Source organism: Malaclemys terrapin, chromosome 4 (genome assembly GCF_027887155.1).
Source record: "Malaclemys terrapin pileata isolate rMalTer1 chromosome 4, rMalTer1.hap1, whole genome shotgun sequence".
In the NCBI taxonomy this organism is placed as follows: Eukaryota; Metazoa; Chordata; order Testudines; family Emydidae; genus Malaclemys; species Malaclemys terrapin.
In genome coordinates this window covers 82448805-82473037 of record NC_071508.1, presented here as the reverse complement: position 1 = coordinate 82473037, position 24233 = coordinate 82448805, and the positions used below count along the sequence as shown (strand labels likewise).

Here is a 24233-nt window from a genome sequence, read left to right as displayed (position 1 = left end):
GTTAGGTACAGGTGGGCCGGAAGGCCCTGACTTACCTGTTGCACCCTTGGCTGTAGCTGATGCGCTGGCTCTTCTGGGGAAAGAGCCCTGATTGTCTGGGAATTTCTATAGTGAATTGTGAACCCACTGGGATTCATGAACAGGTCCAGAGGGATCATGATCTGCTTCCTTTATGGCTAGATGGGAACTTTTTATCTGTTGTAACAAGATGGCATAGCTCCTCCCAGCTGCCATTGTTCCCCATGTGGAGTGGGGTAGGCTGCTGGTCCAATTTGCTTGAAGGGACAATGATGTCAGAGCAGAAATCCTGTGCATTCTTTAATGTGTTGCAGGGTTGAATGCGATGCAGTTACAGAACCTGGCTGCATTAGCAGCTGCAGCCAGTGCAGCTCAGAACTCACCGAGTGGCACTGCTGCACTCACTTCTTCCAGCAGTCCCCTAAGTGTGCTCACCAGTTCAGGTAAGAAGTCCATTTGTTGCATAGTGCATTATTACATGGCTTAGGTCAGCTTGGAGTCCTTTTATGCCACCCTCTCTCTCTCAGTCCATAGTTAATGCTCTGTGTATTCTTCTGTGGGTAGGCAGTTGTAACCAGTAGAAATGGTCTTTTTGCTCACCTGTCCAATGAGGTTCTCTAGTATTTGTTAAGCTAGGTATACTTTTGCCAGCAAATGCTTTTGTGTGAAGAGGTTATTTTCTCCAGGGGCTTACTTTAATCTTGAGTAAAAGGAAGTGTTGGGATTGCCATAAAACAGGAAGTCAGCACCTCTCTAGTCATTGCTAGGATATGCAGGTCACATGGTCCATCACTACTCAAGCAGCATTTTAGGCAGATACTGTAGAGTTTTTGGCCTCTCCCAAGTTTTCTGACGATAGACACGCCCTTGAACATGGAATAGCACACATGTATGCAAGAAAATTCACACACAGCTTTATCTTCATTAAAGCCTGAGGAGCAATCACAGTTTCCTCTAAAACTAACATAGCTCTAATTTCCAGTATGTTTTGTTGAGTGGCTAGGGAGAGGAGTCTCATACAGCTGCTCATGCAGGTGTGCAAATACAGAAAAAGTTATTTTGTTCGCCTTACCCTTTTTTTATTCTTTCCGATATTTTTATGGGTGTAATACCAGGGAGATTAGAACATCTAACATTTCCTTAAGCACTGTCTTGCTGATTTCTTGTTAAGTGATATTATCTAGACATGCAAATTAACAAAGATAACAAATGGCAAAGCAAAAACATACTCAAACTAGATTATATGAGCCAAGCTCTATTTTAGTACCAGTGTGAGCCAAAATTTTGCCTGGGCCAGCTGCTTCTGCCTACTCTAAACTACTGACACAGGAAAAGAAAGAGGTCCCTTTATTTATAGAGCCCATTTCTTGCTTTGGATTGTCATGATTTCAACCACTGTTGACCATCATTAATATTCATAGGGTTAGGGAGAGGACTGTACTTTACTGGTCTCTAGCAGAGTTTTTCTTTTCATGGAAAGGCCTAATTGCTCATCCAGCTGTAATACACAATCTATAGAGATAACAACCTTACCTCTGTCTGCCAGACCAATCTACTGCTGTACTGAATCAGATACATACTGCTCAGCAGGCCCAGATGGCTAGTGTTGGAGAAGGAGACTTATGGGAACTTTGGTTGGGAAACCTCATGTTGCAGGGTCAGAAGTTAAATTGTGGACCTTTGGTTTTGATTTAAATCAGAAGGCTTCCCCTATCTATGGAAGTCCCTAAGGAAGATTCAAGCTCAGAGGGCCTTCAAGAGAATGCCTGTTGTCAGAGAAGTTGTCCCTCATAATTTTTTTTACTGAGAAGTGTGGTGCACCAAAATTGACAGTTACTCTTTTAGTTACTTTGGCTGCCTGTCAGATTACCCTATAGTAAAAATGTTTACCCTAAAATCCATCTCAAAGAGTTTAGGCTATAGAAGAGAAGAGAGAGAGAATTCCCAAGGCCCTCTGCTTCAGTCCCTCCCTAAAAACATGTTAGTGAGCATAGTCTAAGAACATAGATGTTTCCTTGCACTGAAGGGGAGTAGTTGTACTCTCTCAAGATCAACCCATTTGAGATGCCAAAATGAGATTGTGTGGATGTTCAAAATATGATCTCACAGGCTCTGTTGGGCTAGTCAGGTTTGGTTCTTACTCAGTAAGATTTAAAGTAAGGTGTGTGTGTGTGTATATATACACACAGCTAAGCCCCGACTCCCAGAGTTGTGAGGATGTCAGAATTTAAGCTTTCATTAAAAACATGTTTCCAAACTTCACGTGTAGAGGAAGAAAAAACTTGAATGTGACCCTAGTGTAACTGGTACAGTGGGGTTTGTGTGACTCTGCAGACAGCCTCCATCCAGCAGAGCGGAGCAGTAGCCGTCCTTAGCCCCATATCTACCACCAGAATAGAAGCTGGTCTTTGCTGCTTAATGGGACTAGGCTGTAGGGTTTCAATGCCACACTGGGCTCTCTAGAATTGGCTTCCCCTCAGTGGAGCTTAGATGTTCTGCAGGAATATCATCCACTTGATGAGGCTCAGATGCATCCCAGAGCTCTGCTCCTGTCCTTTGACCTTTTCCATGGGTCATATTGGAAGGAAAAAATAGTGTTTTTCTCTCAAGTGCCATCCACTCCTGGTACCAAAATGAGATGGTCCCACTCAGAGGAGATTGTGCAGATCTCTGATTCTCCTTATCCTTTCTTCTGTGCTTTAATAGCATACAGTATAGCTAGGGTGACCAGACAGCAAATATGAAAAATCGGGACAGGGAGTTGGGGTAATATAAGAAAAAGAACCAAAAATCGGGACTGTCCCTATAAAATCGCGACATCTGGTCACCCTAAGTATAACCTCCGAGTTACGAACTGGCCAGTCAAACACACGCCTCATTTGGAACTGGAAGTACACAATCAGGCAGCAGCAGAGATTGGAAAAAAAAGGGGGCAAATAGAATAGAGTACTGTGTTAAACATAAAGTGCTAAAAAAAAAAAGGGAAGGCAGCATTTTTCTTCTACATAGTAAAAGCTGTATAAAGTCAATGTTCAGTTGTAGAGTTATGAACATTTCAGTTACAAACAACCTCCATTCCCAAGGTGTTCGCAACTCTTGAGGTTCTACTGTAAATATAGTTAAATGTTGATATTTAAACGATCATTGTTGGACATCTGAGTGACCATCCCAAGGAGATGTATAGGGCAATTCACATCTCTTAAAGCTATTGTTTCAGGCTCTCTGCAGACTCAGGCAGACATTACTGCATCAGTTACACTTGCTTCATGTTTTCAGGGATTTCTGCATAACTGCAAAGGCTAAAGACCTTAAAAAATTACAGTTGTGATTCTGGAGAACAAGATATCAGTGCCAAGAAGATTGTTGGAGTTATTGACCTGGCAAAATCTGGCTCAATTTTAATCCTGTGCTGTACTATGCTTATATGCCATTTGCTGTCATTCTTTTGAAAAAAGCAGAAGTAAAGCCCTATAAACAACATTCAATGTCATGGTATGTCTCCTCACAATTAATCACAGAACTTTGAGTCTTGACACCACTGGCATGTCAGTTAGTTGATCTCCAGTATTATCTCCTCCTTTTTTTTACTTGCATTTGTCACTGGAAGGTTCTTTGAGAAGATCACCTGTGGTGAGTTCAGTGGGAGGATTACCTACAACCTTGCCACTACAGGCTGTGATCTCTTCAGATCCTACAAGCTAAGTGGAATGAGGCCTAGTTAGTGGTACTTGTTAGACTGTAAGCCTTTTGGGGCAGGGACTGTCTGTTATATGTTTACACAGTACAGAGCACAATGGAGCTGGGGCCTCGAGGCACTACTGCAATACAAATAGTAAGTGTAATAGTAAAACCTAAATAGTGTTAGTGATTTTCACACCTCTCAGGCCATGCTAGTCTCTTATTTAGAGCCCTTTCCTGGCTCCCCTTTTTCTATGTTAAATTCAAGCTCATGGTCCTCATTTTGAAGCTGTGCATAACACCACTCCTCTCTACATCTCTGCTCACATTTCTCCCTAATTCTATTCCACTGCTCCCTGCCTTCACCCTAGCCTTGTTTATGTGAGAAATATTCACTGTTTTAATTTAAATTTGTTTTTACCATCAGTTTAGTTGTACCAGTGCAAACCCCCTTGTAGGCTCACTTATCTCAGTTTGAGGGATTATTTTGAGTTAGCTTAAACAGATCCTAATTGACTACGCTAAACTGAAATAAGTGTCCACCCAACCTTTTGCACTCAAATTGGTTTAAAATTACACCTTAAATTAAACTGATACTGTTTTTTTATATACACAAGGCATCCATTCCCTTCTCTCATGTCTGTTCCCTCCGTATCCTTCTCCACTCTTGGCTTCATTCCTTTTTTTGTGCTACTCCTTGTTCTTGAAATAATCTCTTTCTTGTGCTCCAAATGACTTTGTTCAGATCCTGCCTTGTGGCGCATTCTTCTACAAAGCTTTTAACTAGTTAACCATTGTAGAAGTAAATCTCATTTTAGACACGACACAACAATTAGCACCATTTCTGAACTTGGACCTTCGTCTAGCCAACTGGTATGTCGTCTGTTTTGTCTGTCAACTTGTGGAACAGATCATAACGTTCTCTCTGCATTGTATAGTGCTAACCATACTAGCTTTGCTCAAATAATAATAATCTGTTAGGTGGCCCTCTTCCCTCGGAGTCAGTATGGAAATAGCATTATGGAAGGGATACTGTTGTTGGATTCTTTTAATTGAGATGTAAAACTGAGGTTCTAACTAGACTCCAAAGATTCTCTGGAACTTTTATAACGAGTAGTCTTGTTGACCAGGTATCATAGCTAAAATGAAATCCAGATTTTAAAATTCTGGTCTCCTTTGTTCCCCTATAGTTTTTATTGGCTACAGGATTCCTTATTTCTGCCCTAAAATGTTTTGTAACTTTGCTGTACCCTATTAAATAGCTAATATACCACCCCAGAAGTGGCTAAGTGTCAGATGACAGGTGAAATTATTAATGTATAAATTGTGTAGAATAGATTTGGATGAAAAATAGTGACGACAATTACAAAATATTTTTTCAAAAATTTGAAAAACTTCAACCAGCTTTAATAGTATGTAAACCACATTGAGAACATTTTGGCTGAGGTACAATAAAAACATAAGAGATTAACTGAGCAGAATATGCTAAAATGTCCCAGCACTTATTGCTCACTGATGCTTGTCAGCCTGTGTACGCTTGTGATCTGTCAAATCCAAAGAGGTGGCTCTGAGATGCCTTTATAATAACAGGGAATGATTCCTCTTTCTCACCAGTGCTGAGACCTATACAGATGACCTATGGTTTGAACCTCTATTCCCCTGGAAATATCTCTCTTTTCAGAAACTACTGACCTGAAAGAGACAGGGTGCTTCCTATCAGCTGCCCTATCCAGTTTGTTGTGACTAACTTTATCTGTTGTTGAACTGGGTTCAGTGTGGACTGTTAGTGTGTTAGAGACCACGCCTGATTAATAATCTGTTTGATTCTTTGTTTAAAAGGACAATTAGCAATCACACTCTTGTGATGGAGGAGGATAACGTTTGTGTTGGAGATGTTTGTTCTCTGACTTGTTCCTGGCCCTGACCTCAGCCCCAGCTGCTGCAGTAGGAATTCCATAGTGGAAAATGATTCCAGTTGCCAGAATAGATTCTAGGCATCTGTTCTCTGTGCTCTATCTGTAAGGGAAAACCTTGTGTTCAGTCTGACTGGAGCCTTCTTTAATCTCTCCAGGACCTCTCTCTCTCATCTTGCATGTGATTGATAGTAATACAGTCTCGGATACTTATTTTATTCCACATTGCAGCACTACTGATTTTTATATTATTCGGGTGGAGACCCCAGCTGGTTATCATGCTTTGGTTACATCCAGGCCTGGCTTAGATACTCTGCAGTGAATGTATTATTAACAGTGTTGTTGTTATTTTATATTAAGTAGCATCCAAAATGTGCTGGGTACTGTGTACACACACATACACACACACACACACACACACACATGTACACACAAACACAGTCCCTGTCCCTGTACCCAAAGAGCTCTTGCTATGAAAAGACAAAAACAGTTAAAAGATGCGGGAAAGGGATTCCTCCTACATGCACATCAATCAGTGGGTTGATTGGTCATAGCTTGTTAGTTCATTTTTTAATGTAAACTATCCTCAACTGCCCTGCTCTAGTCATTATTGGTTGACTAGTTACTTGTTACTAGTTACTAGCATTGCAGTAAAAATGGGTTAACAAGGGATTTGAATGATAAAGGGCAGAAGTTATTGTTTGTTGTTTAATTATCTAATTTTAATAGCAGGTTCCTCACCTAGCTCGAGTAGCAGCTCCTCTGTTAACCCAATGGCCTCTCTTGGAGCGCTGCAGACGTTAGCAGGTGCTACAGCAGGCCTCAATGTCAGCTCTTTAGCAGGTAAGCTCTGTGTAGTGAGGGGAGGGAAAAATGACTGATTATAATTCCTATAGTTGTGCCACTGCTTCCTGGATAAGCTATTCTGTTTATCCCTGCCTGTTCTCCGTTGCTTGTTTCTGACAGCAGTGAAGTGTATTGAAAGTTGACTAGCATCGACTCAGACATACCACTCAATTATTAAATCTTCATTTCACTTTTCTTGCATAGGGATGGCAGCCTTAAATGGTGGACTTGGCAGCGGTGGCCTTTCAAATGGCACGGGTAGCACAATGGAGGCCCTTACTCAGGCGTACTCTGGGATTCAGCAATATGCTGCTGCCGCATTGCCCACTCTCTACAACCAGAGTCTGTTAACACAACAGAGTATTGGTGCAGCAGGAAGTCAAAAAGAAGGTAGGTGGGAAGTTATGCAGAGGACTTGAGTGCTTGAGTGGGGGTTTGAGGAAGAGTAAGCCCTGAGCCTTATACACATACTACATGCACAGCATTTGCCTTCCTAGAATCACAAAAGCTAGAGTGAGAATTCTCTTATAGTTCCTCCATTCGGGGAGACCACTGCAGAATTGTTCCATATAGTTGATTTCTCTGGTGCTTTGTTCAGTTTTAAACATTCCTTTGGGGGGAGGTGTCGCCACAGCCTGATACGTGTCACTATCAGGGATATTTATTTTCTTAATTTCATTTTATTACTTGAATTTCTTCCTTTTGTTACCACCCTGAACAGTCCCTGTCACTAGTATTTTGACACTTCAAATACTGGATTAATTTAGCATGTAGAGTGAAAGACTGTGAAAGAATGAGGACTATGGGACTGTGATGTGGGCAGCAGGTGGAATGAGGAGGATTGACTCAGAGGCAAGGAACAGGACCTGAGAGTTTTAGGCCATTGCCAATATACAGGATATCAGGAGCATTTTAGTCTTTATATTCAATTTGGCTGGTTTCCTCATGCTGGAGACTTGGCATAAGTACCTGTTTTGTTTTAGTCAGCACCCTGGGCTGATTCATACCCATAGGTCTCCCATGCAGCAGCAAACGAGATCTATGGTGCTGAGCCAATGTTGACCTCTGTGTGATGCAGGAAGTGTAGTAATTAGAGAAAAGACAGTGGGGAAGGAGCTAAAATCACTGTAATATTTGATCCCAGCAACAGACCATGTTGCTTTATTTTGAAATCAAGATGGTCCTGTTTACTGCTTTCTCGGGGAGGAGAGGGCAAAGTTAATTATATTGAATGGCTCTTGGTCTCTGCTTTGAGATTAGGGCCCAACCTCCCATGCTTTTGCTGAATTTGTGTTTCTAATTGATGGATGTTTTGAAGGTCCAGAGGGAGCCAATCTGTTCATCTACCACCTCCCCCAGGAGTTTGGAGACCAGGACCTGCTGCAGATGTTCATGCCATTTGGGAATGTCGTCTCCGCCAAGGTTTTCATTGACAAGCAGACCAATCTAAGCAAGTGTTTTGGTATGTTGGTTCCAATCACTGTCAGTAGCAGGGGGTGAAGAATGATAAGATATATCACTGCCATTCTCTGTGAGAAAATAAGTTGGGTGGAGGTTTTCATGGAGGGATGGCAGACAGTTACATACAGTGGTCAGATAGGCAATGGTATTTTTCTTTATTCTTTGACCTCAGGAGTCAGTCTGTCTAGGAAAGCCCTGGCCTTCAGACCCCACAAGCCTGAGGTGGTGATGGAGTAATGTGGGTGTGGGCAACTCTTATAGTTAGGACCTTACCAATTTCACAGCTGTGAAAAAACATGTCATGGAATGCGAAATAAGTCCTTCCCCGTGAAATCTGATCTCCCCCTTGCGGCTGGGAGTGCTCCTGTTAAGGGGCTCCTAGCTGCAAGTCCTGGCTGGGGGGATGGAGAGGACTTGTCCTTCCCCTCCATGGCCACTCTTGCTCTCAGGGGAAGATCAGACCCACCTCCGAGTGCCTCCCCCTGCTGCAGAAAGCTCTAGCCCCGGAGGTTCCTTCAACTGGCGGAGACTTGTGGAGGTGGGTCCAATATCGCCTTGCTCCTGGGAGCTCCCCAGCTGGGGGGCTCCTAGCTGCACCTCCCTGCTGGGTTGGGAAGGAACAGGACTTGTCTTTCCCTTGCATGGCAGCTGGGGGCAGGGGTGAGATCAGATCCACCTCCAAGTGCCTCCCCTTACTCCTGGAAGCACCCCCAACCAGGGAGATCCCAGCTGTAAGTCCCTGCTGGACTGGGGAGATACAGGACTTGTCCTTCCCTTGCATGGCAGCTCAGAGAGTGGTGTGGGGGAGATCAAACCCACTTCTGGGTACCTTTACGGTTGGGACCCCTCATGGTTACAATACTGTGAAATTTCAGATGTAGACACCTGAAACATGAAATTGACCAATTTTAAAACCTTCTGGCAGTGAAATTGATCAAAATGGACTGTGAATTTGGTAGTGCCCTACTTATAGTAGAGTCCTCAATTCTGTTATTTACTGGGCCTCCTTTGCATATTGGGATAACTGTAGCTGATCCTACTCGTGCAAATGACAGATTGTTCCTCATAGTCTCTTCTCTAGTGCTTTGTCCAGTCTAGTTTTGAGCAAGTGATGTGCGTTACTTCATTTCCATTAAGAGATTATTTCACAGCCTAATACAGTTCACCATCTGGAAGGTTTTCCTGATACTCACCTTGAATTTTCCTTTTTTTAAATTTGATCCCATTACTCCTAGTTATGCCACAAGGTACTGCCCTAAATAATTCATCATCGTTAGTGTTTACACCTTGAAAAATCTGTAGACTGTTGTTATGGTACCATCCTGCCTGTTATTGGTTAGCCAAGCAATCTACTTACATCCATTATTAAGGTTGCAATATAGCTTCCATTATAATTTCTTGTCTTATCAAACATATCTTTGTGAAACATTCATCTCATACTGAAATTACCAATACTTGGTCTCTGTCTGAAGGGGATATTTTTAAAGTTCAGCCAAACTCCTTAAAGCTTTAATTGAGATGGAACCACTTTTCCTATGTAGAAGGTGGCAAAGAATCTGGTCCTTTGGAAAATCCTGATTTTGAACAGAACTGCAGGATTAGTGGTTGAAGTTCGAAGTGTGAGGAAAAGCCTTCCCTCAGAATTTGCTGCAGCTTAGATTTGGAAGAAAATATTATCGCTTCTTAGCAGATGATATTGAGCATGCTTAAGTCTACATTGAACATAATAGAGCCTTGCTCATTTTGTGGCATCGCTGCGTGTTCTCTATGCCTGGCCTGAGCAGGGCCCTGGGAAAATCTGCAGAGATTGTGAACATCTCACTGAAATATACACAGCAAAATTCTTTCAGATCCTGCCTTAATAATAGAGACTAGAGCAGTGTGAGTGTGAAAAAAGCTTAATGGATGTTGCAGTCTCAAGGTGTTTCTACAACAATCTACATACACTGCTTTTTCATCCAGCCCTCCAGCGTAAACAAATGTAATGCTCCCCTGTTAACTCAACTTGCAAAATACTTCCTCCAATCAAATAAATAGCAGCAGCAATTTATTTTGTGGCTTTTTTATACCATGCCAATCACTCTGATATCTGGGTATTGCCCAGATTGAATTTCAAAGCCTAATTTTGATTGTGTGAAGTCTAACACTATAAAGCAAAGCTGTTTAGTATTTTCTGATTTTCTTAAAAAACAACCCTGCAGTTACGCAAATTTGAACTTGCAGTGTTAAAATAATAAAGCCAGGAAATACTAAGGTTAAGATTCCACCAGCAACGTTAACTCAACTAAACTGAACATACATACTGTTTTCCATTCTTCTTTTCTTAGTTAAATGTATAGAGATTCATATAAACTGTATCTTTAAACATATTCCATAAAACATGCAGGATGTACGGTATGGTCAAATAAATTGTTGTTGGAACCTTATTTGTTGTGTATCCTAATTCATGGTCTTTTTAACTCTGCAATCTTAACAAGGTGCTTTTTGTGTATAGTTCTGTTGATTTTTCCTCATTTTTCTAGTCTCTGAACTCCTGATAATTTGTCGATATTTTTTTCTGGTAATGAGGTGCATGGTCATACCAGAACCTTAGGGAATTGGGACTACTCTTTCCCTGCACTTTTGATGACTGTAGTATGCAACCCAAAATTTGCACTGGTCATTTTTGCTTTGGAAACTTATGTCTAATTTCATGTCCCCCAATGCTGTTGAGTCTCTCATAGTAGTACTGTTTCCCTGATTTTTCCCTCTCTTTTCAATTACTGCGATTTTGGTTATTTTTCCAAGGATGTGCTTATCTGCATTATCCCAAGCTATCACATTTTGTTGTTTTCTGCCCACATATTTATCCTCTCTATATCCCTTTTGTATCTTCCTTTGTCTTCACTAGTATTTCTATCTCCTTCCAGATCGATAATGTCCTAGTTGCTCTCTGTTCTACATCATGAGCAAAGATGTTTAGCAAGTGCAGAACTAGCAGATTCCTTGTGGTACTCCATGAAATATTTCCCCAACTCAGTACTTTAGTATTTTCAGCCAGCTCGTGTTCTGTGCATGTTATTGTTCATATTCAAGTTATTTTAATTTATTTTGATTAAAATGTCTGCTTGATCAAAATAAATATCTAAAACTGCACTTCTGTCAACTAATGTTGTAATCCTATTAAAAGAGCCAAACAAGTGTGTCTGGCAAGATTTGTGTTTTGAAATCCACAGTGCTGTTTTTGTTGTTATGGTACCATTATCCTCTAAATGTTTAGCGATGTTTTTTCTTTTAATATTTGTTCTATTATTTTAGTAGGGATAGAATTTTAGACTTAACATGAAGCTAATTAGTAGGATACTTCTTATTTCATTTTTTTTTGAAGATTGGGACTACGTTTATTTTCTCTCATCTCTCCCCAGTTACCTTTAATACTTTAAAATAAGTGAGTGGTTTGATAATTTTTTGGTTAGTTCCACTAAATCCTTGGATGCACCTAAACTGACCCCGCCAACTTAAGTATGTTTACACTTTCTTAGTATTCCCTTATTTTTTTTAGTCAGTATCTGTTGCTATATATCTTTCTTACTTCCCAGTTGTCCTTACTTGTTGTTTTTCTAAGGCAAACTTTAAAAAGAAGTTAATTATCTTGGCTATTTTAGGGTAATTTTCATCTCCTTCCTCACTTCTTAATACACTTAATTTCTCCCAAGTACTACTTACCTGATTATATATCTGTAAGAACATTTTTATTCTCCTTAGTCCCCCCAGTTAGTATATTTCATTCTATGTTTTGGCCCCCCTTACTTCCCCCGTCCATTCACAGCTTTAATTAACTTTTGTAAACTTCTTTCTTTGCCACCCTCTTTTTTCCTTTTCCAGTACTTTGTTTATTTTGAATTCAGATTGCAGATAATTGCTCATGAAACCACCCTGGCTGCTGCTTTTACTTTATATTATTTTTTCAACAAAGTTAGTCTGTTTTGCCTGAGGTATCATGTCTTTCAATTACCCAGCCATCTTCCATGTTGGTGGATTTTAACACTTCCTTTCATTTACAGCTTCCTAGACTTCTTTCTGAGATTTAGTCCCTTTATACTGCTGGATTCTGTGTGCACCCATTCTTTATTATGGATGTAGTTTGTGCTCACTGATATCAAAGCTCCTCGATTGTCATGCATTCCCTGTCAGTTCCTCTATACCAGGGGTCGGCAACCTTTCAGAAGTGGTGTGTCGAGTCTTCATTTATTCACTCTAATTTAAGGTTTCGCGTGCCAGTAATACGTTTTAATGTTTTTAGAAGGTCTCTTTCTATAATATATAACTAAACTATTGTATGTAAAGTAAATAAGGTTTTTGAAATGTTTAAGAAGCTTCATTTAAAATTGAATTAAAATGCAGAGCCCGCCGGACTGGTGGCTAGGAACCGGGCAGTGTGAGTGCCTCTGAAAATAAGCTCGTGTGCCGTCTTTGGCATGCGTGCCTCTATACTGTGGTTCTCCAAGGCATCTTCTCCACTGGTTGGAATCTACTTTTATGATCGTAAAGTTTTTCCCTGAATAACTAAGGAACCTCTTTGAAACACGCTAGGTGTATTTGTTACCCAGTGGAGATCTCTGTAGTTAAGCCTTTCTGAGTATAGTATCCTGTGGTCTCAGGTACCCTGAGAGCTGGCTCATTTCACCCTCCTAGTCTCTACTCTTAGGGGTCTCTAGCAAATGCCCACTGTTTCTCATTGTGGCTTTAGTCAAAGAATTTTACCAACATACTTATTCTTTGTATAATTGTAGTGCATCAGCATGTAAATATTTCTAACATACAACGCCACTTCTCTTCCCCTTGCCTATACTGACATTCCTGTTACAAAAGTTATCAGCTAGGTTTCAGTTATGCCCAATAAATCAGTTTTTGTTCTCATAACTGGAACATGGTCAATAGCTATAGTTAAGATTACATGAAAATTTCCATGCTGAGCTCCTGTTTGCAATTATTTATAACTTTGCAAAGTTTTCATCTTTTGGACTGAAAATTTCAAAGTTTGGTCTCTCCGCAGGGATGAGTTTTTGGGAAGTTTGAACAAAAAATCAGTAAGCTATGTTTGAATCTGAGGAGACTGGTGGAAAAACCTTTCCCTGTTTGTTTAGAAAAAAAATTGTAGTGCTATTTTTTTTTTTTTTAAACCGCTCTTGTGCCAAAGTGGCTTGTGATAGAAAGCTACAGTTTGGCCAGGAATCTTTGCGAAGTGCCTGAGTGATCTAGTGAAGTTATGAGCTTTTGAAAATGGCACTTCACGCATACCTGTTTACCTTGAGAATAACCTGGGTACATGCAGCTCTTGTAGCAGAGAGTCTTATCCACTTGTCTGTTTGGGATCTGAGCATGCTATAATTATGTATTTTTCCTTTTCCCAGGTTTTGTAAGTTACGACAATCCTGTCTCTGCACAGGCTGCCATCCAGTCAATGAACGGCTTTCAAATTGGCATGAAGCGTCTGAAAGTGCAGCTCAAGCGCTCTAAGAATGACAGCAAGCCATACTGAGCGCCCCTCCCCTTTGGGACTGGAGGGAGAAGGATCTTCTGGTAAGTTGGGGAGGAGCGCACTTAGTGATTCGAAGTCCTAAGGCTGTGTTTTTACAGTCCTGGATGCTGATCCATGCCATTCTAGCTGGCACATCTTCCCCCTGAAGATTCAGCTGCAGCGTCCGCTGGGATTTCTGCTTCGGATGGAGGACAAGTTTGTGATTTTGTTTCCAGTATTTTACTTTGGATTTTAGGTGCCATATCACTGAGGTGTTTTTTTGTTGTTGTTGTTTTTCCTTATTTGAAGTTTGCTGTGTTTGTATCCAGTGTGTTGAGAAGGACCAATGCCAGCTACTTTAGTGGGGGAGTCGGGGGAGTGTAGAAAGAGCAGCAGAACTGACATGACACCAGAGGGAAGAAGGAGGAGCAGAACTGACACCAGACAGCACTGAGGAAAAGAAAGGCGGGGAGGGAGAACCACCTTGAGATGGGCAATGAGCAGACCTCATGTAGCCTTTGCCATGCCCCTTGCTCTCGTATTTCTTTAGTTAAATGTCTTCTGTGGGAACTTCCTATCTGAATCTGTCTCTAGAGCAGGTGAAAAATCTAGAAGAGCAAAGAGGTTAATGGGTTAAAAGAAAACTGCAGTGATTATTTTGCTATATAAAGTGGTATTTATTGTTGCACTGTGAATGTACACTGCACTTTATAAAAAAATTTTAGACACTGTCCCTGCCCAGAAAACCTCATAATCCATCTAGAGTTACATATTAATTGAATTTCCCAGTGTTTAGGAAATCTTATTCTTGACTGATCAGCTGGGAATATTGCTAGGGTTTAGAGAGGCACTGTAGTCTGGAGGAATAAATTTGGGGCTGGAAGCCAGGAACTCCTGAGTTCTTATCCCAAATCTGCCACAGACTTTGTGTCACCTTGGTCAAATCTCTTCCCATCCCTGTGCTTCAGTTTTCCCATTTCTATAATGACAGTAATGTCCATCTCACAGGTCTTTGAATTAATACTCACTAAGCACAATCTAAATGCTAATTATTTATTGTTACACTATTAAATTAACAACAAATAATACAGCATACTTTACAACAGCTTCTGAGGTTTCTGCTGCCTTGCATATCCAAGTGGGAGCTGTTTCCGCAGTCATACTCTTTTCCAAAGGCAATTTCCTGCTCACTAGTAATTCTGTGATGTGATTTGGAATAGAAATAAGATTTATTTTTTACACTGCAGTTTTCTTTTAAAGTGGTGAGTGTACTAGAGCAGACCTTGAACCACCCAGTCTTATTCTGCCTTTGGCAGTGGCTGTCACCCAATATGTTGAAGGAAGAGCAGACACTCCCCTCTTGAACACACACATTGGCAAATTCACAAATGTGCAAAGAATGTGTTACACGGCCTTAGTATACACTGATTTTTAGGAGGCTCAAAGCCCCTTTGAAACTCTGGCCTGAAGCACATCAAGGAGTCACAGTAGATGCTAGTGCTCTAACCATCAAAATCCACCTCTGTCACACGGGAAGTTTACAGTTTCTGTACATCTTTAATAGAGATTCCGTTTACCTCATATTTTCTCCATTTCCACTTCTCCTTTGTGTTCCCAGTTTGGGGTGATGCTTTTCCTCAGCCCACCAAGTAACACTGCAATCCTGTGTTCGGGAGCTGGCTCCAAAGTAGGAAGCATGTGGGGTCAGACACAGGGTGTTTACTTCCTTCTCTACTCTAGCAGGAGGAGCCATAAGCCCCTGAAATGTTGTTTAGAATGTGCCTGTGTTTACAGATACTCTGTTACAGTCCATGGGGAAAGTCAGGCATATCCAGGGACTGGGTCCCCTGGACTCTTAAACATCACAAATACCAGGCCTGACCCATTGCATCACAGCACCAGGGTAAAGTGCCCTTTCTGTTGATGAGTTTGAAACTCAAATAGTTTTTTGGTGCCAACCTGTCTGTAGTGCTGGCAGATGGGTAGGAGAAATTGTCAGTATTATACAGAGAATATTGTGGTGAAAAAAGGTTAAAAGCAGAGACTGCCAAATTTCCCATTTATGCTGGCATATGGTACCCTTTCATGTTGACTATTTGGGTCTCTCTATAAACATACATACATACACTTAGGCGAACCGTGTACACTTGAATTCTGTGCACTCGGAGAGATGTGTCCTGGTTTTCTGAGAAGAAAGTGTTGGAGTGTTAAGGCCTCTAAGGTCATAATGGGATTATTTTATAAATATACTTTGCAAAAAAAAAAAAGAAAAGAAAAAAAAAGAAGAGAGATCATGATTGGGAGCAACCGCTCCAAGCATGACCTGCTGTAACCAAGAATGTTGTTTCTATTTTTATAGAAGTTTTATACCGCTCCAGGGTGGAGAATATTTATTACTTAAATTATTTCACTGGAAAAAAGGCCAGGGTTTTGTAGAATCCTAAATGTGATTGTTTTACACATACAATTATGTGCATGATTGAAACTACTGATTTTCAGTGGCCTGTTTTCAGGCTGACTAACTGCTAAATGAGGAAGGATTAATACTGTGAATCAGTGGAGGGGATAGCTGTACTCTGTGGTCTCTACAGTCACTCTTTTATAGTACGCTACATGCTGCTGAGACCCTTGCTCCATTGACCCCAAACATGGGCCTGTTCCTTTAAGTAGTCATTTCAGTTGCTCTGTATTTAGTATCTTTAGCCTTTGCATCTTGTACTGACCAAACTCAGCCCTGATGTAGACAGGTGTAACTTCCATTGATTTAAGTGGAAGATTCACCCACTTATGCCAGGGATGAATTTAGCTCTATGACTCTTCCCAGATAGTGAGATTATCTTTACTAGAAGCCTAACCTGGGCTAGCTCTTGTGCCTTACTGGCATGACTATAATGCAAGTATTGCCAATGCAAATCTATGCAGGTTAAATTCTAAGGGCATGATCCCCAGCATCTCTGAATTGATGCAATTCCATTGTATTTAATTGAGCTACACTAATTTATACCAGCTAAAGATTGGACCCTAAATGTGTGTCTGTTTCAGCTTCATTCAGTCTATTGGTGTGTCCAGGCATGTAGTGCCAAAGTTAATAAATGTATCAAGTCTCTGACTGTTGGAGGTTTTTTACTGCCCAGTGCAGCTGATTGTATAAAATAAGTGTGTTCATTTCTGCTTGGTGGCAGCTGCTACAAACTAGGGATTTCTGCCTCTTCCTTCATTCCTTCCAGATTTGAACAGAATTTTCTTCCTTGCTCTTTGGCAGGAAATCCGGTATTTTTTTAATCGCTCTCATTCTATTGCAAATCAAATCAGTCAGCTGTTTTGGGGACCATTGGAATAAATTGACTAAACATAAAAGCAGACTCTGAATTAGCAGCCCATTGTGACAAAAATCTGGTAAAATCACTTTGAACTACTCTTTAGAAATAATCCAAATGAGAAACTGTCCCCAGAAGAAAAACTTTGTATGCTACCAAAGACTATTAAAGATGAGACTGGAAGGGAGAAGAAAAAAATTTACGTAATTGAAACTGGCAAAATTATTTGGGACAGACTTGACCCATTCTGAAATACTTAAATATCGGACGCTATCGCAAAATATTTAGGTTGGTTATAATCTATGCACTTCTCTGAAATGTCTTCATGTTACATTGATATTGGCATAAGAGTTGACTCAGTTCAAATAACTACAGAAAGATTTGCTTAAATAGCCAAATGGGCAAAGTATTTTGTATGCTCTTAATCTAAAGAATCTGGATTTTCCAAAGAGATTCTACAACAAAATCCAGTATGATTTCTGTTGAACCACAGAACTCCAGACTGCATGTGTACTCTGCAGATCCTTGTAAATAACAATCTGCTTCATAGAAACAAGGGGGAAGTATTTGCCTGCTTTGCGACTTTCAGAAGACATTTGATTCTACTTGGCATCCCATATTAAGAGCAAAGAATTAGGTAAGGCTGTGATTGGGCTTAGCCTGATACTGTTTAATATCTACAGCTGTAGCAAACCTACTCTGATTAGATTCTTCAGCACCTAAATAACAGAGTCTAAAATTAGATGTCTCTTTACAACTTAGTTATCTTACCAGTATGCAGAGCTTGCATTTATTAGAAAATGCTTTTGATAAATATTCATTAAAATCAACCCTCATTTTGCTTAGGCTTAGAACTTTCCAAAAGAGTCCGAAACAATTTTTGGAAATATCTTTTATGTTTTAATGATGAGATAATAGATCAAACAAGTTAAATTTATCTGGAAAATACAATTATCACCATGGGAAATTCCACCCAGGCAATTAAATCCTTAAATAAAAAGCCCTTAACCTAGACAGTAAAATGTATATTGGAAACTTACCTGCCTGCAAGGCAGAATTAATTCAGGCAATTCCATTTGTTGATCGCTGTATAGAAGGGGAGAGGGAATTCTGCATACTTGTGAACCCATTGACTTCCTCCTGAAATAAAACAGATAATCAGCAGCAATCTAAAAACAGCTCAGTGAAACACCTTTTTACACAACTATTTCACCTGAGCAATGTCATAGCTAAAAAATTACAAATCAAGAGCGCAGATGCCCACAGTGTACATTTGGATTTTCCTTATGCAAACAGACAAATATAAGGATGTTGTGGATCACGAAGCGGAAATGTTACAAAGTATAAAATATAGAATGCAGAAAATTTTCAGTATAATGTTATCGACCCACAAATGAGAGAGAGAAACAAGGACACAGAAATAACTGTCTCCCTTTCCTTATGTCATTATGTGCCCCAACCTGCCACCTCTTCAGTCTTTCATCCAAGTCTCTCCTTTAGACACTTCTTCCAAAAGGCCTCTAATGAATCCTAGTCTTTCCCTCAAAGTTGTTGACAGAGAAGACATCTGAAAATATCTACCAAAAAAAAAAAAAGACAAAACCACACAAGGAATTCCTATGATGTCTGCTAAATGTCATTTGAACCCTTAGCTTTTGTTCTTTCCCATGCCCCATTTCTCCACTGATACTTTGCCTTTCTGGATTGTAAGCTCTTCGCGGCAGAGACCTGGTCCTTGTAGTTGTTTGCCAAGCACCTAAAAAACTGCTAGAACTATAGAAATAATGTTTAATGTTGCAGTGTCTCTTGCTAGCTGAGGTTTCACTCAGTCTCCTTGCTCAGTTCGGTCTCTGGAAGGGTAAGCATGGGGAGAAAACCCAAACCACCAGTGCTAGCCAGCCTGTGGCAACATGTTTTTGTTGCCCCATTATTCAGAGGAGGGTCCTTGAGCTCCATGAGCTAGCTGCAAGTGCTGTGGAATCATCAGGTTCACTCATAGGGATACTGAAAGCTTCACATCACTCACCAGCAACCCTTAAGCAGTTTTGAGAGACTCTGAAGGACATGGCACCACAACTGGTGTAAAGTGGAATCCTAAAAGATACCCCCCTTTCTCCTCTACTTTCCACGTTCCCTCTAAAAGGCTCCCTCTCTTTTGCAGTTTGGTGGCCACGAGAAGACAGCAAAGCTGTTAGCATCCCTTGGTAGGGATCCCATCAGATCTGAAAACTCTGCTCAAGAAAGGTTCAGGCAATATATCTTCCAGTTTTCCAAACTGGTAACAGTGACTGTAGAGTTTCTCAGTGCGCAGAATCCCCTTCTCGCAAATCAGAGTGCAGGGGACTTTCTATTGAAAGGGTTGGGAAAGGAAAATTTCTGCCCAGGTATAATAGTGTGAAAAGGGCTCAGCTAGGACAAGTCTTAAGGAATTCTTCTCTATTGTGTGGGATTTTTGGTTCCGCTTATTTGTCTTGTACAGTCTTTTCATTTGGTTCTAAAATCAACCAACCCTCCCACTTTGTGGGTTCCTAAGGGATGGGAAGGGACTGGAGCTGAAGCAAAGAGCATGGATTTCCTGGGCTACCACTACCTAAGTATTTCCCTTGATAAGACATAAAAAGGTCTCAACTGTCAAATCACCTGTGAATTACCCCCGTGTCCTCTGTCCTGTCTCTTGTTGTCTGAATTTCTGTGAGTTGGGTGTTAATCCCGGAGCCGTATCTTTGGAGGTGGGCTCCTGGGGTGGGGCTTGCTCTGTTGTCTTTCTCGCAAGCAGAGCTAGCAGGGACACTGGGCATGGGGCAAAGGTGAATGCACAGCAGTCCCACAAAACCAGTGTCCAAAGGGAAATCCAGGCCTCTGCTTCCATTTTATTTCTTGCATTTTGATGTTTACTTGGTGTCCTCCATGTACTTTGACTTTTACTTGTCCATCGTTGGCATGTGCTGCCCTCCCTGTCAACTCCCCTCCCCAAGAGGTCTCATTGTACAGTGCCCATTCCTGTTCTCTCTCTCCTTGTTTGGATGTACTGCTCTGTGTAACTCAGTGGGTCTCCCTCTTTCTGGTTTGTTTTTTTCTAGATTCCTGCCGTTTGTTCATCGTTGTGCCTAAAGCATGTCGATGTGGCGTTCAAGTACATCGTCCAAATCCTTGTCTCTTCAGCTTCTCTGATGCTTGAACTCTCACCTTTGACCTTGTGTTGACCTTTGACGCTGATGTGTATTTTTATTACGTTTGTTTCTTTCTTTGTTTTTGGTTTGTTTTGGTTTATTTTATTTTTTGTGTGTGTGTGTGCTGCCAAATTGGTTTTGCTAGAAAGACTGCTGAAGGAGAATATTTAAACTTGCATTTGAATATAAAAAAAAATTCTATTTTTCTAGAACTTCGTAAGATAACCACTTGATTTTGTGATTCTGACTCTTTGTAATTGTCTTCAGAGCAGCCTTGCTAGCATACCGCGTGGAGTATTTGTATTTCTGTGAACATACAGCCAGTCACTTTCTCGGCTTAGTTTTTTCTGTGTGCTTAGTTTTAAAAACAAAAATCTGAAGAAAAAAGTCAATTGAATGATGCGACTTAGCCTTTCAGGAGGCTTTTGGTCACATTTTGCTGAAATGGTTTCTGTGCTTGAGGAAATAGCTTGTATTTTTATGAGTTCAAACTCTGACTTGAGTGGCATCAGCATAAAACACTTGAACTATATTTTCTCCTGATTGTAGCGGCATTTTTGCCCTGGCACTTACTGTTTTTTCCTTTCCTGTGTAGTTATCAGCCTTTGTCTGCAGTGAAAATTTGATCGAAGTTGATGTTGTATTTTGTTAAACCCCAGCATGCTTGTTTTGTTTTTGTTTTTGTTTTTGTAACTACAATCTCTTCAGCAAAATGTGATTGTTTTAGTTTTATTCTTCCAAACTCAAATAGTGCATGTTTCCTGCTGTTTTCTTCACACCCTCGAATATATCACCTTCACCTCTCTGTTTTCTATAGTTTGTGCAAAAACTGAGCAATTTACTGGGTTTCAAAGGTATCCTTTTAAATTGGTGTTTTTTGGTGTGACAAATTTCTGATCAGATGTCACCTGAGGCATCTACCTGTGCACTTAGACTGTCTGCCTGACACAGCATCTGGGCCTTGTTCCATCTCTACAGCTATCAGAGGCTCCCAGGAGGAGGGTTGGTTGCATTGTTCTTGTAGGAGTTTTGGTAGACCAGGATAGATGGGAAGCAGGTAAGTGAGGGATCGTTGCAGTAATTCTGCTTTTAAAATCCTAGGGAACTGGGGCTCCCTTCATACATTCTTAAATTTTATTTTATATAATTTGGGGCATAATTTTTGTGAGGTTCAGCCCCAGTTATTTATTTAAATTTATTTAGATGGTGGAGGGAGGCTTAGTGGCTCTAGGTTAGCATTGGCAGTAAAGTGTTCAGAATATCCTAGAGAAGGCCTTCATAAGCCTAGTCATGCAACTGCTGGCTCTTACCCCAAATGACAAGCACAATACAACAGCTTCTTACGCTGTTACCTGAACAGGGTACCAACCCCAGCTTCTCCTCTCAGGGGTCTTAGCTGGGGAATCTCTATAGAGATTTTTTTTTTTTTTAAGTTTTTGTTTAGTCTTTAATTGGGTAAAGAGTCAAGCAGTTTCTGTTCCTGCCCTGCAGTACAGGCTACTATTCTAAGGGCAGCTGGCTTCCCCTGGTCCTACAAAGCCATCCGCTGTGAGACTGCATGGCTAGAAACTGGCACTTGGAAGCACCTGCAAGACTATGGCTATGGGGAGACCCTAGTCACTAAGGGAGGTGAGTTGGTGAAGGACCCCAGAGTGGGAAAAGAATATGAAGTAAAATCCTAGGGGGAGAGAGGTTGGAAAGTGGGAAGGATGTGAGACTGATCTCCTGGCTGTGTAGGTTACTTTGTGCTTGGGGTGGTGAAAAGGGAACAAGACGATTTATTCTTTCCCCTCCCAGAGTTGGCTGGGGATTTCACTACTTCTCAATACATGTTATTTTTGGCTGTGATTTATAGATCTGGGACTTGGGAGATGAGGCTGTGTGAAAAGATGGTGGAGACTCATTTTGAGATAGGATTGTGAGATGACTGCTGTTAGCCCCACAGTCTGAATGCACCAGGCCATCTGTCAGTTGGGGCGCTGAGACACCGCAGTGTATTGAGTAATTTTTGCCAATACATTTCTATACAATGTGCATTCAGTTCCATAAGGAACTCTGGGGAAACCTGTGGAAAAATCTCTGGAGAAAACCAAAATGCCAAACGTTGGATGTTCCTTTCCTTTCCTTCCTTTTCTCTCTTTGGTTGTTTTAATTGTTCTGTGGTGGTTTTAATGGATTTGAGACAGTGGAGCAGCAGCTGCCTTTCTGATTTTTGGCTGCTTTTTGTGAATAATTTAAAAAAGAAAATTTACATTTTGGAGACAAACCTGTGGGCTTTTTTATTGGTACAAACGTATTTAACACTAGGGGTTTTGTACAGTTTTTTGCCTTTTCTACTAGAAAACAATGTAAAGTGATTCACAATGTGACAAGAAAACAATTTGCCACTATGACCAAATGTAGAGTCTGTTCTGCAGTAACAGGATTTAATCAACTCAAAGTCGTGATTCAGTTGTAGAAATGCTTTTCTTTACCTTGTTTGAGCTGTTCCTTTTCTTGTTTTGATTTGCAAAACAAAATGTCTTCTTGTGTGAAATTGTGTTGTACTCTGTAGAAAATTATGGATTTTACTTTAATGGTTTAAAAGCAGAGGAGCACATGTTGCTTTTCTGATCTGATCGCGGAGTTTGTGTAGTGGATTTAAAAATGAAAAGATTTGTTACAAGTTTGGAACGAGCGAGTATGTGTTAAAGGAATTTTCTTCCTTCGTGTGTTGTTTTTTTTTTTTTTTCTTCTTTTTGTCCCGATGGGGAACTTAAACCTGTTTTAATTGCACAGACACACCAACAAGTCATTTTGTATATGCCAAGTGTGGTACCTTCCTTTGTTTATTTGCTATTAAACTGTTTGAGAAGAGTCTGTTTGTCATTTCTGTGTTGAATCTCAATCTCTCACTCTACAAATGGGTGCAGGTGAGGAGAGGGGACTCTGCCAGCTGGGTTTGAAAGGGGCATGGAGGAATACCTTCCTATTTCTTAGCCAGGCAATGTAAGACAAAATGTTCATGATATGCCACTCTCTCTGAGTATATAAAATAGCTGTTGGTTTCAGCACTGTGCTAATCTATTACTGTGAATAGACATGGGCAAGAGTTTATTATCCTTTTATCTTGCCCTCCAGTTTCTCTCCTCCTATATTTTTTTTTCTGAATATTTCTCTGTTCACTAACTTAAATTAATGCTTTTCTTTCTCTTGGTCCTTCTCATTCTCTCTCTTCTCCTGAGAGATCTCCTATCTTCCCTTGAATTTTACTCTTTCTCTCCCATGCTGGCAAAACTATTAACTCAGTAGGAGTAGGATTGGGCCCTGACCTATGGTGCAGTGTTCCAGGACTCTTCATACATACAACTGTCTCTCTAAACTGGGATACAGGGTCCTGGGGCCCCTAACACACACCAAAAGGTGAACAGCTGCCTGCCCACAGAGGCGGGATGGTGCACAGCATTTCTGCACACACATGGGAGGCATTTTTCTGTAGAGGAGAGGTTTTTACCCAAAAAATATTTAGCAGGAGTCTGGGGTTATTTATAGCAATGGTTTTCAAACTTTTTTTCTGGCGACCCAGTTGAAGAAAACTGTTGATGTCCGTGACCCAACAGAGCTGGGGATGAGAGGTTAGGTGATGTAGGAGCGGCTCAGGGCTGGGGCAGAGGGTTGGGGTGAGGGCAGCGGGGTGGGCCCTGGAATGAGGGGTTCAGAGTGTGGGAGGGGGCTCTGGGCTGGGGCGGGGTCTTGGGGTTGGGTTGCGGGAGGGGGTCAGGGCTGGGGAACCAGCCAATGGGCGTGCAGAACTGGTGCTCTGGGCGGGGGCAGCGCACAGAGTCCCATGGCCCCCCTGCCTAGGAGCCGGACCTGCTGCTGGCTGCTTCTGGGGCGCAGCAGAATGTTGGAACAGGTAGGGACTAGCCTGCCTTAGCTGGGCAGCACTGCTGACGGGACTTTTAATGGCCCAGTTAGTGGTGCTGACCAGAGCCGCCGCGACCCAGTCCCTTCCATTCCGCGACCCAGTTTTGGGTCATGACCCACAGTTGGTAAACCACTGATTTGAAGCACAGTAACTCCTCACTTAACGTTGTAGTTATGTTCCTGAAAAATGCGATTTTAAGTGAAATGATGTTAAGCGAATCCAATTTCCCTGTAAGAATTAATGTAAATGGGGGGGTTAGGTTCCAGGGCAGCTTCCCCCTACTCTGCAAACTCCAGAGGCGGGGGCTTCAACCCGCCCACTCCACTCCTTCCCCCATACCCCCATCCTTGACCCGCCTCTTCTCCCACCCCATCTCCTCCCCCTTTACTTCGCTTGCTGCGTCCTGGCTCCTCCCCCCTCCCT

The 24233-nt window shown here is 41.3% G+C and overlaps 1 protein-coding gene across 6 annotated transcripts in view; it reads left to right on the top strand.

The window, feature by feature from the left end:
• The window catches only part of CELF1 (CUGBP Elav-like family member 1), a 93988-nt gene extending 71229 nt beyond the window's left edge, over positions 1 to 22759 (top strand). For 4 of the 6 annotated variants that reach the window (XM_054025744.1, XM_054025741.1, XM_054025746.1 and 1 more), the window contains 6 exons: positions 333 to 461; positions 6339 to 6452; positions 6660 to 6845; positions 7774 to 7917; positions 13310 to 13478; positions 19814 to 22759. In XM_054025744.1, the coding sequence (XP_053881719.1) occupies positions 333 to 461; positions 6339 to 6452; positions 6660 to 6845; positions 7774 to 7917; positions 13310 to 13437 (701 nt within the window). In that variant the 3' untranslated portion in view covers positions 13438 to 13478; positions 19814 to 22759. The remainder of the gene's footprint in view (positions 1 to 332; positions 462 to 6338; positions 6453 to 6659; positions 6846 to 7773; positions 7918 to 13309; positions 13479 to 19813) is intronic. The other 2 variants (XM_054025745.1, XM_054025742.1) reach the window with 1 other exon arrangement.
• The last annotated feature ends 1474 nt before the right edge of the window (positions 22760 to 24233 follow it).